The 15397-nt window shown below is 43.5% G+C and overlaps 1 protein-coding gene across 1 annotated transcript in view; it reads left to right on the forward strand.

Annotated features, from left to right (window-relative positions):
- Positions 1-15397, forward strand: part of URB2 (URB2 ribosome biogenesis homolog) — a 62725-nt gene that overhangs the window by 12079 nt on the left and 35249 nt on the right. The window contains exons 3-4 of the mRNA XM_066594874.1: positions 9769-9945; positions 12215-15397. The exon at positions 12215-15397 is cut by the window's right edge and continues 70 nt beyond it. Of these exons, the coding sequence (XP_066450971.1) occupies positions 9769-9945; positions 12215-15397 (3360 nt within the window). The remainder of the gene's footprint in view (positions 1-9768; positions 9946-12214) is intronic.

Raw genomic sequence — 15397 nt, forward strand, 5'->3', positions numbered from 1 at the left:
GCCATGACATCATTGAATGGCTGTGATTGGCTAAAGCACACGTGGCTTCAGCCAATCACACTATTCAATGACATCATTGAATGGGTGTGATTGCTAACACGTGCGCCTTCAGCCAATCACAGCCATTCAATGATGTCATTGAATAGTGTGATTGGCTGAAGCCACGTGTGCTTTAGCCAATCACAGCCATTCAATGATGTCATGGCTGCCGGCGTGTGTATTAGCTTTCTGGAAGCGGGGATTTCAAGCCCCGCATTCAGAAAGCTATGCTGCGCCGGGGACGAGGAGCGAGCGACATCCTGCCGGAGCGCGACAGAACGCCGTGGGAGGTGAGTAATAAATTTTTTTTTTTTACACTTTTTTTTTTTTTGTATTACCGGCGCATAAGACGACCCCCGACTGCAGAGCAGATTTTTCGGGGTTCAAAAGTCGTCTTATACGCCGGTATATACGGTAGGTGGAAAAAAAAGACCGATAGAATTTGTTTATTTATTAAAAGTGCCAAAATTGGGAACATTTTGAAAAAATCGTCATCTTTTCACATTTCCAACTGCAATATCTCAAATATGTGCAAGCATAATATAGAAATTTTTGCTATATTTCCATCCGTTTATGTTATTTTGGGCGCACATTGGAAAAACTTTCGTGTTTTTTTTTAACCATTTAGGAGACGTACAAATGTAACATTACTTTTCAGCATTTTGAGGAACACTTTGTTTTCCTACACCAATCCAAGATTGGAAAGGCTAATAGGAGTCAAAATGATACCCCCACAAGTGACCCCATTTTAAAAACTACATCCTTTAACGTATTCACTGAGGGGTGTCATGAGTATTTTAACCCCACAGTTTTTTTTCAGGAGTCAATGCAATTTAGAAGAGAAAAACTAAAATTTCATATTTTTGCAAATGTCATTTTAAAGACAGGACTTTTTTCTATAGTACACATGAAAATTAGGATTTGCACCCCAGAATGGATACCCCTGTTTGTTCCGTGCTCAGAAACATACCCATTGTGGCCCTAATCTTACGTCTGGATGCACAATGGGGCCCAAAATGAAAGGAGCAACCGGTGGCTTTCGGAACAGAAATTTTGCTTGAAGGAGATTTAGTCCCCATTGCCCACTTGTAGAGCCATTGAGTGACCAAAACGATGGAGAACCCCCACAAGTGACCCCATTTTGAAAAGTAGACCCCCTAACGAATTTATCTAGGGGTATGATGACTTTTTTTGACTTCACAGTTTTTGAATGAATCTAAGCCAAGCAGAAGGAAAAAATTATGATTTTCATTTTTTTGGCAATTGTGTCAATTTAAAAACTGTTTTTTTTGGACAGTGTACAAAGGAATGAAGACATTCACCCCAAAATGGATATCCCCGTTTGTCCCGTGTTCAGAAACATACCCATTGTGGCCCTAATCTACTTAAAGGAAACATAGCTAGGCCTATAATGGAAGGAGCACCCATTGGATTTCAGGGTAAATTCCAGTCCCCATTGCCCACTTGTAGAGCCATTGAGCGGCCAAAACGATAGAGAACCCCCACAAATGACCCCATTTTGAAAACTAGACCCCTTAACAAATTCATCTAGGGCTGTACTGCATATTTTGACCCCAAAGTATTTGAATGAATCTAAGCAAAGCAAAAGGAAAAAATTACGATTTTCATTTGTTTGGCAATTTTGTCAATTTAAAAACTGTTTTTTTTTGTCCAGTGCACATAGGAATGAAGACGTTCACCCCAAAATGGATACCCCCATTTGTCTCGTGTTCAGAAACATACCCATTGTGGCCCTAATCTACTTACAGGACACATGGCTAGGCCCATAATGGAGGGAATGCCCGCTGGATTTCAGGGCAGAACTGAATAAATTCCAGGCCCCATTGCCCACTTATACAGAAAAAAAATTGACTTCCTAAAAACAATCCCTCCCCCCCCCCCGCCATCCTCATTTTTTTGGCATTCCCTAAATATTAGATAAAGGTAATATAAACTGCGTTTTATGTCTGAAGACAGGGGTAATTACGGAGGCTGGTTGGGTTGGGCACATGGGGCAAGAAAACCGTGTATCCCCCCCCTCTTCTCATGTATTTTGGGGGGTATTTCGTAACCTCAGCGGCGGGTATGGGGTGTAAAAAGTGGCGCTCTGTGAGGCTTTGTAATTTTGCTGCGGTGCGGCGGTCTCACAGAGAAGGCGCTCAACAGGCTGCTCCTGGAACTGCAGGAAGGCGAGCGTTCCCGGGGCTTCTTGTAAATTACGGATTACAGGTAGCGGTCTGAATAACGCTGGGCTCACGTAGCCGTAGGCGGAATCTGCTTGCGGAGGCTCGCAGCGGATTCCAGCTGTGAGCCTGGCTGTGACCCTGCGTACGGCCGCGTAATGTACTGCGCATAACAGCCTACTCACACAGGCGGTTTTTTGTTTATATTTCCCGCGCCGTAGCTTAGAGATGACCCGGGTACCCGCAGCCCGTACACAATGTGTTTGTATATGGGCTGCGGGTATATCCGCGGTCATAGAGCACAATGGGCTCTAGGTCGCGGATATCCGCGGTAAAATGTAGCATGCCGTGTTCTGTTTCTGCGAGTGGATTACGTAATACCGACCCGCTAATTGGGCGGAATTGTGTAATCCAATGCATGCGATTGATCCGTGGATTACCGTTGATCGAGCACATGCAGAACCCGTAATTCCTCTCCGGTCATGTGTGACCGGCCTAATGTTAGTTCGCTACTTTATCACGTGACCGGGGACCGCTCAACAAGGCCACCGGTCACTGCTCCAAGCACTCAGCGACCGTTGGTCGCTGGGAGCAAGGAGATTTAAAATTTTCTGGGCTCCCCGGCTCCTGCGAATGTGTCTGGCATTTTGCCGGCGGGCACATACCCAGTAGCTGGCAGGATCCATGGAGGATAATCGCATCTGGATTCAAATGCGGAAGCCTCTGAGAAGATGTTTCATCTCCCCCCACCGATCGCATAGGTGAGGGGAGATGAAACTGCCACTTTTTAAAGAACTTTTAGGTGATCGCCATTATGCATTGAATAAGGCGATCACGTGACCAGTAACCGCATACCCCTGCCCCCCGTGACATCTCCAGGCTCTTGGCTACCTTTGGTAGCCAGCAGCAGGGAGATTTTAAATTTCTTGGGCAATCTTTCACTTTTGCGCATGCGTCCGCCATCATGCTGACGGGCGCATGCGCCGAAGCTGGGGTAAGGTCCACGGATCAACATCCCACCAGGAAACAAATGTGGGACCTTGGGTACGTAATTTCATCCCCCTTCCTTACGGATACGATCCGTAAGGGGAGATGAAACTTTAACTTTTTAAACTTTTTTTTTTTTTTTTTTTTTTTTTTACTTTTTAACTTTATATGATCACCGTTATCTGATGGATAACGGTGATCATATGACTGGAAACCGCATACAGTGGTCCCCAGTCATATCTCCCTGCACTCGGCTATCTGTGACAGCCGGGTGCAGGGAGATTTTGAATTTGCTGGGCTCGCCGGCTTCTGCGCATGCGCGCCACATCGGCACATCGCAGAAGCCAGCGGGGGGTCCCGACATCGGCGGACCTGAGGTGAGTATTTTCACCTCCCCTCATGGATCCGATCCATGAGGGGAGGTGAAACTTTTTTTCTTTTTTTTACACTTTTTTTGCACTTTTCTGCGATCGCCGTTATCCATTGTATAATGGCGATCGCGGTCCCCGCTGACATCTCCTGCCTCCCGGCTACCTACAGGAGCCGGGAGCCAGGAAATTTTAAATTTCCCACGCCGCCGGGCCTTCTGCGCATGCGGCTGACGTAATGCCGCCTGGCGCGCATGCGTAGAAGGACGGCTACGGGGCCCGAAGCATCGGGACAGCGGGGAGCCGTGCCGCGGACCTCGGTGAGTAATTTCAGCTGCTCCGATGGATCTTATCCATCAGAGCAGCTGAATCTTTAACTTTTATTGCAGTTTTATTTACTTTTTTGCGATCGGCGCTATCGATTGGATAGCGCCGATCGCAATGCCCGGGGGAAGGGGGGTCCGACCAGCCCGGGATGACAGCTCCATGCTGTCAGCTACCTGCGGACACCGACACCATGGAGCTGTCACGTCCAGAGCCTGAGGGGCTTTATTCTCTGCAGGACACGTTTTTACGTCCTCAGAGAATAAAGCCCACTTCGGGAGGACGTAAAAACACTATGGGCTGGTCGTTAAGGGGTTAAAGATAGGGTGTTTTTCTATAGTGCACATGAAAATGAGGATTTGCACCCCAAAATGGATACCCGTGTTTGTCCTGTGTTCAGAAACATACCCGTTGTGGCCCTAATATTCTGTCCATATGCACAACCGAAAGGAGCAGCCGGTGGCTTTCAGAACAGACATTTTGCTTGAAGGTGATTTAGGCCCCATTGCTCACTTGTAGAGCCCTTTGAGCGGCCAAAACAATAGAGAACCCCCAGAAATTACCCCACTTTAAAGCAAGACTACTTAACGAATTTATCTAGGGGTGTACTGCGTATCTTGACCTCAGTTTTCGAATGAATCTAAGCAAAAAAATTTTATTTTTATTTTTTGCAATTACGGCATTTTAAAAACAGCACACATATGAATGACTTTCACCCCAAAATGAATACCTCTGTTTGGTCTTGTGTTCAGAGACATACCTATTTTGTCCCTAATCTTATGTTTGTATGCCTAACGGGGCCAAAACCAAAAGCAGCATTAAACGTCAACTGTTTTTAACTTTAACGTTATTGCTATTATCTGTTTAACAATGGCTATCACGTGACCGGGAATCACTCAGCGCGGCCCTTGGTAGCTACTCCAGGCTGTCAGCTACCTTTAGTAGCCAGGAGCAAGGAGATTCAAAATTTCCTGGGTCCTCCCCAGTTTCTGCGCTTTACATCCGCCATTTTGGCAACGGTCGCATACGCTAAAGTTGGGGGAAAGTCCCGCCGGTAAAGATCTCGTTGGGACATTGCCGGAGGCCCTAGGTAAGTAATTTCGCCTCTCCTCAGGGATCGGATCTGTGATGGAAGGTGAAACTTTAACTTTTTTTTTTTTTTTTACACGTGATCACCGTTATATCTGTTTGGTAGCCAGGAGCAGGAAGATTTTAAATTACTCTGGCGATCTGCGGCCTTTACGCATGTGTCCTCCAATTTGGCTACGGCGCGTGCGCAGAAGCCGAGGTACGGTCCACGGCCAAATCCGGGGGCCTTAGGTACGTAATTTCGTCTCCCCCTCATGGATATTATCCATGAGGGGAGATAAAACTTTGTTTTGTTTTTTTTAAACACTTTTTTAAAATTTTAACTTTAAATGATCGCTATTATCTATTGGTTAACGGCGATCATGTGAGCGGGAACCGCATACAGCGGTCCTCAGTAATATCGCTCTGCTCTCAGCTACACATGCTAGTTGGGAGCAGAGTGATTGTAAATTGTCCGGAGTCGCACGCCCGACGTTTAAGTTTGTCGCGCACGCTTCCTCAGCTTGAGGAAGGCCATATGGCCGAAACATTGCTTTAGTGGTGGTGGGGCAATAAGTAGCGTTTTCGTTTGCATCCCTTTATGCTGCCAGTTCGTTTAACCATTTCTGGTATACATCGTTTTGGAATATTTTTTTGGTTTGGATTCCCTCTCTAACATATGCATGGTTTAGCTTGACCCAAACGGGAACAAGTGGTGCTGCTGGTAGGACTTTTTTCTTATTTCTGAAGAATATCCAATCTGTGATCCATTCATTTCAAGTTGGAAGGGTTCGTGTACAACTCGTGTGTAATGTATGACCCCATTCAAAAGAATGGGGTTCATATTTGTGCATCTCACAATGCACAAGTCTTGCACAAGAATCTCGGCCATGTGAAACCGGCCTTACTGTTTCTCTGAGACAACAGTGCATTTAAACTAGTTGTCTATTACAGCCCATCTATTCCAAACACCAGCAAGCCATGCATTCACACAAATCTGTCATAGCACCAGTTCCTCAGAATGATTCTTGACATCCTCCTTTGACGTTTTTTTTTCTCAGGTGTCTAGGTCCGGTCTTTCCTTTTGCTGGATTGTTTTCCTCGAGCATAGCAGTTTCTGTATACTCTCGACACCATTGCATGAGAAAGCACCACAAGTTTGATAGTTTTGATTTGCTAAGCCCAGCTACTGCAGCAGCAACCACGACTGTGCCTTGTTCAAAGTCACTTAGATGGCTCGCCTTTTTTTTATTTTATTTTTTAACCTCTTCATCGTTAGTGACTCACAGAAAACTTGCTCACTTGATTTTGTTACCCCATGATCACACGTCTAAATTCAGGGAAGCTCTTTGCTTTTTTTTATGTTTAACAAATGTATTTAATGCACCGTCACCATGATTATTTTCATTTAGGTCCTCAAAAACTTATTTGAGTTCAATAATTTTATTAGTGGTTTTAAATTGGGTTTAGCGCTTAGAAGAGCTCTGTGTACAATGAGGCATTGTGGTGGCTCTCGGAAGTTTTCATTTAGTAGTTTTCCACATATAGATTTAGACAGCAATACAAGTGGGAAGCAATAAAGCGGTTTATTGTAAATTATGTGCTATTTGGGCACAAGTCTTACTAAGGCCGCATTCACACAAGCGATAATATTTGTCCAAGAATTGTGTGTTGTGAGATGCACAAATATGAACCCCATTCTTTTGAATGGGATCATACACACGAGCAATGTTTTCCTGCATGCCACCGTGATGCGATGCAAGAAACTCCCCAGATCACAGCCCTATATCGCGCTCGCCTGTGTGAAGTTAGCCTAAGGGTATAATGGCAGGGAGTTGATATCTTATAAAAATGGAGATTCATGCAGCGTTTATGAAGGTTAAAGTAATTAACAACAAAAATCTTGAATAGTTCCATCAGTCATCGGTCTTATGAAGGTCATAGCATCATAAGTGAGAAAGACATAAATGAGTGCTCAGGGGTGCCACAAAAAGTAAATTGAATGACAAATATATGGCGCAAATAACTTCTGTGAGGGGCAGCTAAAACCCTCTTTCCCCTTGCATTTCCTCATCGTACAATCACTTCTTTCCAGTGCAGAAGACCAGGCCGCTACTGCAGTTACAGATGAGTGTACCTGTCAAACCCCGAATTTGAGTCGAATTTTACTAAAATTTCGGTTCTGTGCAAACTCTAAATTCTCACGCGGTTTGTCTATGCAAAAACAACTCAGATGGTGGCCGCCACATGGCAGATAGGAGAAGGAGGAAGGAGCACATGACCTCTAGATAGCCCATAATGCTTTCCATTTGGCTCTCTTTCTGAGAAATCTCGACCACATGGCTGGCTAATCCCGGGATTCATGCTCCCCTGGGTAACATGCAAATAAGGGAGCTGGTATAATACCTCCACAGTGCCACCTATTGGAAGGTAGCATTCCTTCAAGCCAAAGTTAGACTCTTCCCAGTCATTGTTACAAGGCTTGTATAAAGAGTCTAACTTTGACTTGAAGGAATGCTGCCTTTCAATAGGTGGCGCTGCAGAGGTATTATTCCATCTCCCTTATTTGTCTGTTGTAAGCTGCACACAATCTATTCCAGTGTAGATTTAGTGCAGCAGGAGAGTAACATTTATTTATTTATTTTCTCGCTACTTTTGTAGTAACAAGTGGTGCATTGAAAGCCATAACTGACCTGAAGGCCTTTGATGACTGCTTGTCATGGCATTCCATTGGCCCTAGCCAATTAAATGGAGCAGGGCCGATGTCTTAGAGGGAGCTTTGTCTGTTAAGGCTGCCTGTCCACGGGCGATGATATGTGGGTGATAAATTGCCCATGGTTCACGCTATGAAAAGCGCAGCGTTCATGAGCGGAGAAACATAGCGGTTCTTCCCTCGCGGGATTTAAATCGCAGTGTGCTGCTATTGCCTCGTTTGTCAGCTCTCCGCCCTCCTCCGACTGCCTTGGGCATGGACAGAGGGCCTAACTCTATACATGCTGTGATTGTGGCATGTGGTTAATCGGGGTAAGGAATGGTGTCCTTTCAGATACCTGCCATAAGCAAAGTATATAGTTAAAGGGGTTGTCCCGTGCCGAAAGGGTTTTTTTTTTTTTTTTTTTCCAATAGGCCCCCCGTTCAGCGTGAGACAAACCCAATGCATGTGTTAAAAAAAAAAAAAACAACGTTTAGTACTTACCCGAATCCCCGCGTTGCGGCGACTTCTTCCTTACCTTAGCAAGATGGCCGCCGGGATCTTCACCCACGATGCACCGCGGGTCTTCTCCTATGGTGCACCGTGGGCTCTGTGCGGTCCATTGCCGATTCCAGCCTCCTGATTGGCTGGAATCGGCTGACGGGGCGGAGCTACGAGGACCAGCTCTCCGGCACGAGCGGCCCCATTCACCAGGGAAAAGAGCGGACTGCGCAAGCGCGTCTAATCGGGCGATTAGACGCTGAAATTAGACGGCACCATGGAGACGAGGACGCTAGCAACGGAAAAGGTAAGTGAATAACTTCTGTATGGCTCATAATTAATGCACGATGTACATTACAAAGTGCATTAATATGGCCATACAGAAGTGTATAACCCCACTTTCTTTCGCGGGACAACCCCTTTAACTGTTAAAGTGATTACTTCCCATTAATATTGCAACACATTTGATTACCCATGGACTGGAACTTTTCAACTCTTCAGTGGATTCTTTTCAAGTTCAAATGTCACATTTCGTGGAGCACTTTATTCCATCACACAGTGCCGCTTGGACCGAGATATAGAGGTGTTGGGATGCAGTGGGATTGACTAAAATATCCAAGCATCCATGCAGCTGTTTTTCGTTTAGTCCCAGCCTTAGCCTTCACATGGAGAAGTGCACTACTGTTTCTCTTGCGAGTGTACAGAACACTCTAGAACAGTGATAGCGAAGCTTTTAGAGACCGAGTGCACAAACTGCAACCCAAAACCCACTTCTTTATCGCAAACTGCCAACACGTCAGGGGGCGGGGCTTATCACGACGTATGATTTGACCCCCGTCGTTCTAAAAAGGACAGGGCCGCTTCAAAATAGAAAGCTTGCAGATTTTGATTGCTTTTTGGATGTGGAAATACTGCAGAATGTCCTCAGCGGAAATTTCTGTGGAAATATTATTGCCTCAGCGATAATAGTGACCCCCACCCAAACAACCAATCAGTTTGCTGGGAATTGCTGTTTGCCGCAGAAGTGGGGAAGAAAAAGTTAATATGCTGTGACATCCATGTGCTGCCGGACGCCTCCTCACCCGGACGCTCTGGCGGAACCAAGTAGTAGGAGACATCGGGGGACGAGCATCCTGGCTGCACACTGAAGTTACAGTGTGTGCCGGGAGCAGTGCGGCTAGCAGCGCGGCTAGCAGCGCGGCTAGCAGCACTGTTTGTGAATGCTGGCAGGAGAGCCGCGGCCCCTGCTGGTATTTACAAGTGGTGAGCGGACGATGGCGGCGCATGCCAGTAGGAAGGGCTCTGCGTGCCGCCTCTGGCACGCGTGCCATAGGTTCGCCACCACTGCTCTAGAATGTTCTGCAGTATTCATGATTAAAGACAAACTGAGACCATTTTATATGGGTAAAATGACAACACAAGATATGTTCAAACAGTGGAATCTAAAGTCTTGCGCTGATATTTAACTTGTGTTGATCACTGTATTGATGTATAAAACAAGAGCTAGTATCCTGATAGAGAGAACCCTATTCGACTCATTAATACAAAAGTTGTTTTTTTCTTGTATGCATACAGTTCAAAGTATATTCTGTCATTTTCATTGTAGTTCTTACTTGATTGGGTGAGCCAAACGCTGGTTGGATGTCATACAAAGAAACTGATCCTAGAAGAGGATGTTGAACAAAAGTTCTGGATCTTTTTGGACAATATTCTGCATAGCAAAAAGTTACAAAGCCTTCTACAAAAGGGCAAATCTCTAAAGCTTCGCTTTGCCATTGCTCAGGTAATCAATCTAAAAGGTTGACTTTCATTTTAAAGTCAGAATTGACCCCCCCCTACTACATGGGTTGAAAATTGTTAATAACTGATACAAAGAGCATGTTGGAAAACTGTTTAGTTTCATTATACAATGAATAAGGATTTTATTTTTATGTTATCCTGAAATGGTAACAATCATTTTATGTGCAAGAAGTATGTACAAGCTCCAAAATTTAGACAAGGGTGCTATTCTTGTGATGGAAATTGCTCTGTTCTCTCCTCCTTCATAGGGAAATGTTAAAAGGGCTGTGGTATGAAGGCATGTCCTGTTAAAGTGACCTACTATAGCATATGAGCATTATAGAAAGAGGTCCTCTGCTCGGGACCCAATTACCCCCTGCTCTATGGCCAAACTGAGTAGGAGTGGCTCCCATCCCGGTGGACTGTGTGCCATACTGTAATACTACATTACCCCTCCCACAGCTGCTGAAGGGAAAATGTCTCACTGGCTGTAGCTTCTACCTTCTCCTCTGGGTCCTCTGCTTTCCCACCCGATCTGCTTTATTGCAAGAGCAGAATCTTTAAACCCACGCTGTACTTTTGCTATTAGCCGGGATTAAAGCCTGGGACCAAGCACCGTAAATGTACCGCCTGGCAATAGTCTAAATATCAGTTGAATAGAACATGTCTGGCAAATGTGAAACAGGCTAGGTGGTCTCAAATAGCAGCGCATGATGCTATTGTTTAAAGAGCTTCATATACAGATGCAAAACAAAATTTAAGGAAATATACCACTCTGTAAAGTTGCTACAAGCCATTACTAAGGTTCTTAGTCTCTTGCAGACCACAATGAGAGCCATTTTCCACAAATGGAAAAAATGTGGTACAGTGGTCAACCTTCCCATGAGTGGCTAGCCTACCAAAATGTCCCCAAAAATGCTTCAAGGACTCATTTAGCAAGTCACAAAAGAGCTCAGATGAACTTCAAAAAAAGGCAGCCTTTACTTGCCTCGTTTAAGCCTCATGTCCACAGGTGGGTTGGATTCCGCATGCGTGAGCCCACAGCGCAATTCACCCTTGTCCAAGAACCCTGCGTATCTATCAGGGACTTTTTTTCTGTACTGCGGAAGTGCCGTCCGTCACACGTGCGTAGCATAGTGTTTTGGTTTTTTGTTTTTTTTGTTTTTTTTTAAACTCCTGCTTTCCCGTGGACTTTGCAGCTTGTCTGCAATGTTGATTGCGCTGGGCCACAGATTGGACAGCTTCCATTGACTTCAATGGAAGCCGTCCGCACAGCATCTGCACTAAAATGGAGAATACTGAGATTTTTGTTTTCCGCATGCAGAATCCGGAAAACAAATCCGCATGTGTAAATTGAAGTGCCGACGCCCATGCTTCCCTATGGGGGGCTTGAATTACAGAACTTCCGCGCACCAAATCCACCCTTGGACATGAGGCCTTGGGGTTCACGTACGCAATTCCACAAAAAGAAAAACCAGAATCATAGAATGGTAGACTTGGAAGGGACCTCCAGGGTCATCTGGTCCAACCCCATGCTCCGTACAGGATACACCAAATCATTCCACACAGATATTTGTCCAGCCTTAGTTTGAACACTTCCACTGAAGGAGAACTCGCCACCTTCCGTGGAAACCTGTTCCACTAATTGATCACTCTCACTGTCAGGTTTTTGTTTTTTTTTCCCCCTTATATCTAATTTGTGTCTCCTCACTTTCAGTTTCATCCCATTGCTTCTAGTTTTTCCTTGGGCAAATGAGAATAGGGCTGAACCCTCTGCACTGCGACAGCCCTTCAGATATTTGTAGACCGCTATTAAGTCTCTTCTCGGGAGACATTGAAACATTTGCCCTTTTCCAATCTTCTGGCAATTCTCCTGTTCTCCAGGAATTTTCGAAGATTATGGCGAGTGGTTCAGCAATTCGCTCTGCTGCTTCCATTAGTATCCTAGGATGTAATTCATCTGGACCTTGAGACTTGAATTCATTTAAGTTAGCTATGTGTTCCCTCACCATCTCTCTGCTTATAGATGGCCTACATTCTTTTATGCAGCAAAAATGGCCAGCAGCTTAAAAACTGCAAGAAGGTTTAAATTATTAATTTCTCATTTAGGGCCTATTCAGGTGGGCATAGTTCTTGTCTATGTAATGTTTGAGTGCATATGGACAGCACACTGGCCCATTAAACAAAAACATCTGAACATTTAGATATAAAGTACCACTAACTGCCTGTTTTGTGTTTTATTTATTTAATTAATTAATTTATTTATTTATTAGGTTATGAATGATATTATTGCAGTTATGCCAACACAGTCAAGCCCATCAGCTGAAAGCGGAACAGTGTTAAGCTGTTGTCAAGGTGTTCTTTCTACTGCATGCCTTGGAATAGTCTACAAAGCCAAGTGTGAACTCCTAGTAGACCTTCTAAGCAAGCTTTGTTTATTGGCTTGTCACTGCTTGACTTCAGAGCACAGCATCACACAACATGTCTTAAGTGTACTTAATATATCACTTAAACAGTATACATTGCTACAGAGACAACGGAGCAACACCAAGAGACTTTTCATGCATGTGCTTACACAACTTTTTGAACCATCTTTACTTTTATGGAATGCTTTAAGCACCCATGTCTTTGATCAGAATAGTAACGATGGAATCAATCAGCTCACCAAAGCTATTGGGAGTAACCTAGAGCTTGTCCTTTACACTGGCCTTTTCCAAGCTGAACTTCTTACTTTTTACAAAGACCAGCTGCTTCCTCAATCGGAGACATCTGAGAAGAAAAAGGGGCTATTAAAAAGCTCCTTGACTCCAATTTGCTCTATGTTGGCAAAACTGGAGAACGTTGATTTTTGTGACAAAGAAAAACAACTTTCCTTCTTGGCTAATTCTATTCCCTTTCTGTATAAGTTGTTTCTAGATTCGTACTGCACAGATGGAAATGAAATACTTTGCTTTCAAATACTTGTCAAATTGTTCAGCTCTCTTTGCGCACCTTTAACAGTAAAGGAAGATAACATAAAAGTGCTGTTTCCAGCCTGGTCGATGGGTGTAAGTGCACTCGAAAGCATGCTGAATTTGGCTCTCAGTCATAATATATATAATATTGCAGAGGATAATATAAGAGGTCATGGCATACAGTTCAAGTTCTACCGAAGTTTAATTGAGATATTACTGTGTGATCCTTGTGTGCCCTCACTACCTTGGTTCAGGTGCTTGAAGACTTTGACCTTATTAAATCACCTTATTGTGGACCCAGACCTTGCTGACATATTGCTTGCATGCTTTGCAGATGTTTCTGATGTGCGCATCAGGAAAGCACAGGAAGCCTTATTAGATAGCCTTCTGAAGACCTATACAAAACTTCGACAGTTTCCAAAACTGTTTCACAGAATACTGATGGTCATATGTCAGTCAGCAACAGAAATTTTTTTGTCAGGACTGTCCGAAAAGGTTCCAGAATTTCTTGTTCAGCTTCCACCTAATCAAATATTGGATATGTGGGCTATGGTTATGGAAAACTGTCAACTTCCCTATATTGAAGATGACCCAAGTCTCAGCTCAAAACTTGAAAACCTTGGTTCACTTTTACATTATTTAATGATTAACATGAAAAGTTTGGACAGTAATACTCCAGTGCAGGTTATCCGCGAGTTTCAGCATCTCATGAAACAAACTGCAGAAGAGCTGATATTACCTTGTCTAACCATTTTTAAGAAATGCAATGTGGAGGTAGCTAATATATTGTCTCTTCAAAAGCTCTCTAAGGTTGTCCTTGTGCTGCTTTGTACATGGATAGAAGTTAATACCGTGACTGTTTTGAATTGTGACAAGTTTGTCTCACAAATATGTAAACTGGCTCATCCATTGGACTCTGCTATGGAGTATTGGGACTTTTCTCTATTCTTTGAAGACAAAGAATGTTGGCATAAACTTTATAGGTTTTGTAAGCAATCAAACCAAATTTGCATGTTTTACCTTGGACTTCTTTCGATTCAGAAAATCAAGCTTCTCCTTATGCACATTGATATGCCAACTAAATATGAAAGACTTACTCTTCAAGCATCTGCATGTTTTTTTGTTAACTCTAGCATCCTTCTTATGAGCCGTGGCGATCAAAAGCCTTTCAGTGGCGATGTTAATGCTGTGACCATGAATTGTCTTCCTGTTGCTCAGTGGCACTTTATTGCTTTAAATCTTAAGATTCTCCTTCCATATCTATGCATTGACGATATGATCACTATTGCTAATTTTCAGCTGGAAACTCTTCTGCCTGCTAATTACAAAAGCAAGCAACTTGACAATGATGCCTCAACTGGCTTCAAAAATATTTCAAAAAGTTTGCTCCAAAGTGATTCTTTTTCAGAAATGTGTGTTTTTCAGTCCATTTTTATAAGCAGCATTTTTAAAAAGTGTACCATGTTGGTAAAAGAGCAAACTTTATTACATGAACTTTTGGCTCTTCTTTGCTCAAAAGACTCAGAGTGGCATGAGTATATTATTTCTGTACATTACGAAGGAGCCAAAATTGTAAATCCAAGATTGATTGGCTACAGCGATGATTCAGTGTTCGTGACCAATTTAAAGAACGCTCTGCAACTTGTTTCCTCAGTAGCAAAGGTGAATGACTGTGTCCCTTTCACTGATCCAAACTCGCTAATGAAACTGATAGAATTAATTTCTGTGTTAAAGCCTGACAGCCTGCCGCCGTCAGAGCTATGCCAATGTTTCTCTCTATTACTGTGTTTAGCCAGTGCAAGTTCTTGGAACAATCTTCACATTGCAAGTGCTTGCTATAGAGGTTTAACAGATCTGCTTAGTAGTACTAATGCTAATTACTTATTTAAAATTGAATATGCTAGTGACATTCTGAAAGTTGTTGTGGCTTGCATCCAGTCCGCTAATTGGAGTGTTAATGAAGCCGATGAACGGTGCTGGCCAAAATTTCTTGATGACATGAATATTTTTTTTGACAGTTTTCTTTCTCTGGTGCTAAAACGAAAACAGAGTGTTGAAATTAATCTAGAAAAATTCACGTTCTTTGTGCTTAATTCCATTTCAAAGACTAGGAGAACATTTTGGAGTACTTGTACAGGTCAGTTGCATATTGTGATACTGAAAAACATTTGTCGTCATTTAACGCTTGCTATCCAGGAACAAAACACAAGCGAGGAATGTAAAGCGAGTTTAACTTGCCTGTTGAAACAAACTGCTATGAAACTAAATGCTGTAATTCAGCAATGCTTGGAGGTCACGGTGTCCAGTCTGTTTTTACCCTCTATCATAGTGACTTCTGCAACTACTATTTTGGAAGCTGAACTTAGTGCTGAAGGGCACCTGCAAAGTACTGAACTCTACCGAGTCATTTTTTCGCAGATTCTCAAGGAGCTTTGTTATGCAAAGGAACAAGATGATTTTTTGAAATCGGCATTGCATTACTTGACTGTGTGTATTGCAGCG

This window comes from Eleutherodactylus coqui, chromosome 3 (genome assembly GCF_035609145.1).
Source record: "Eleutherodactylus coqui strain aEleCoq1 chromosome 3, aEleCoq1.hap1, whole genome shotgun sequence".
Taxonomy (NCBI): Eukaryota; Metazoa; Chordata; class Amphibia; order Anura; family Eleutherodactylidae; genus Eleutherodactylus; species Eleutherodactylus coqui.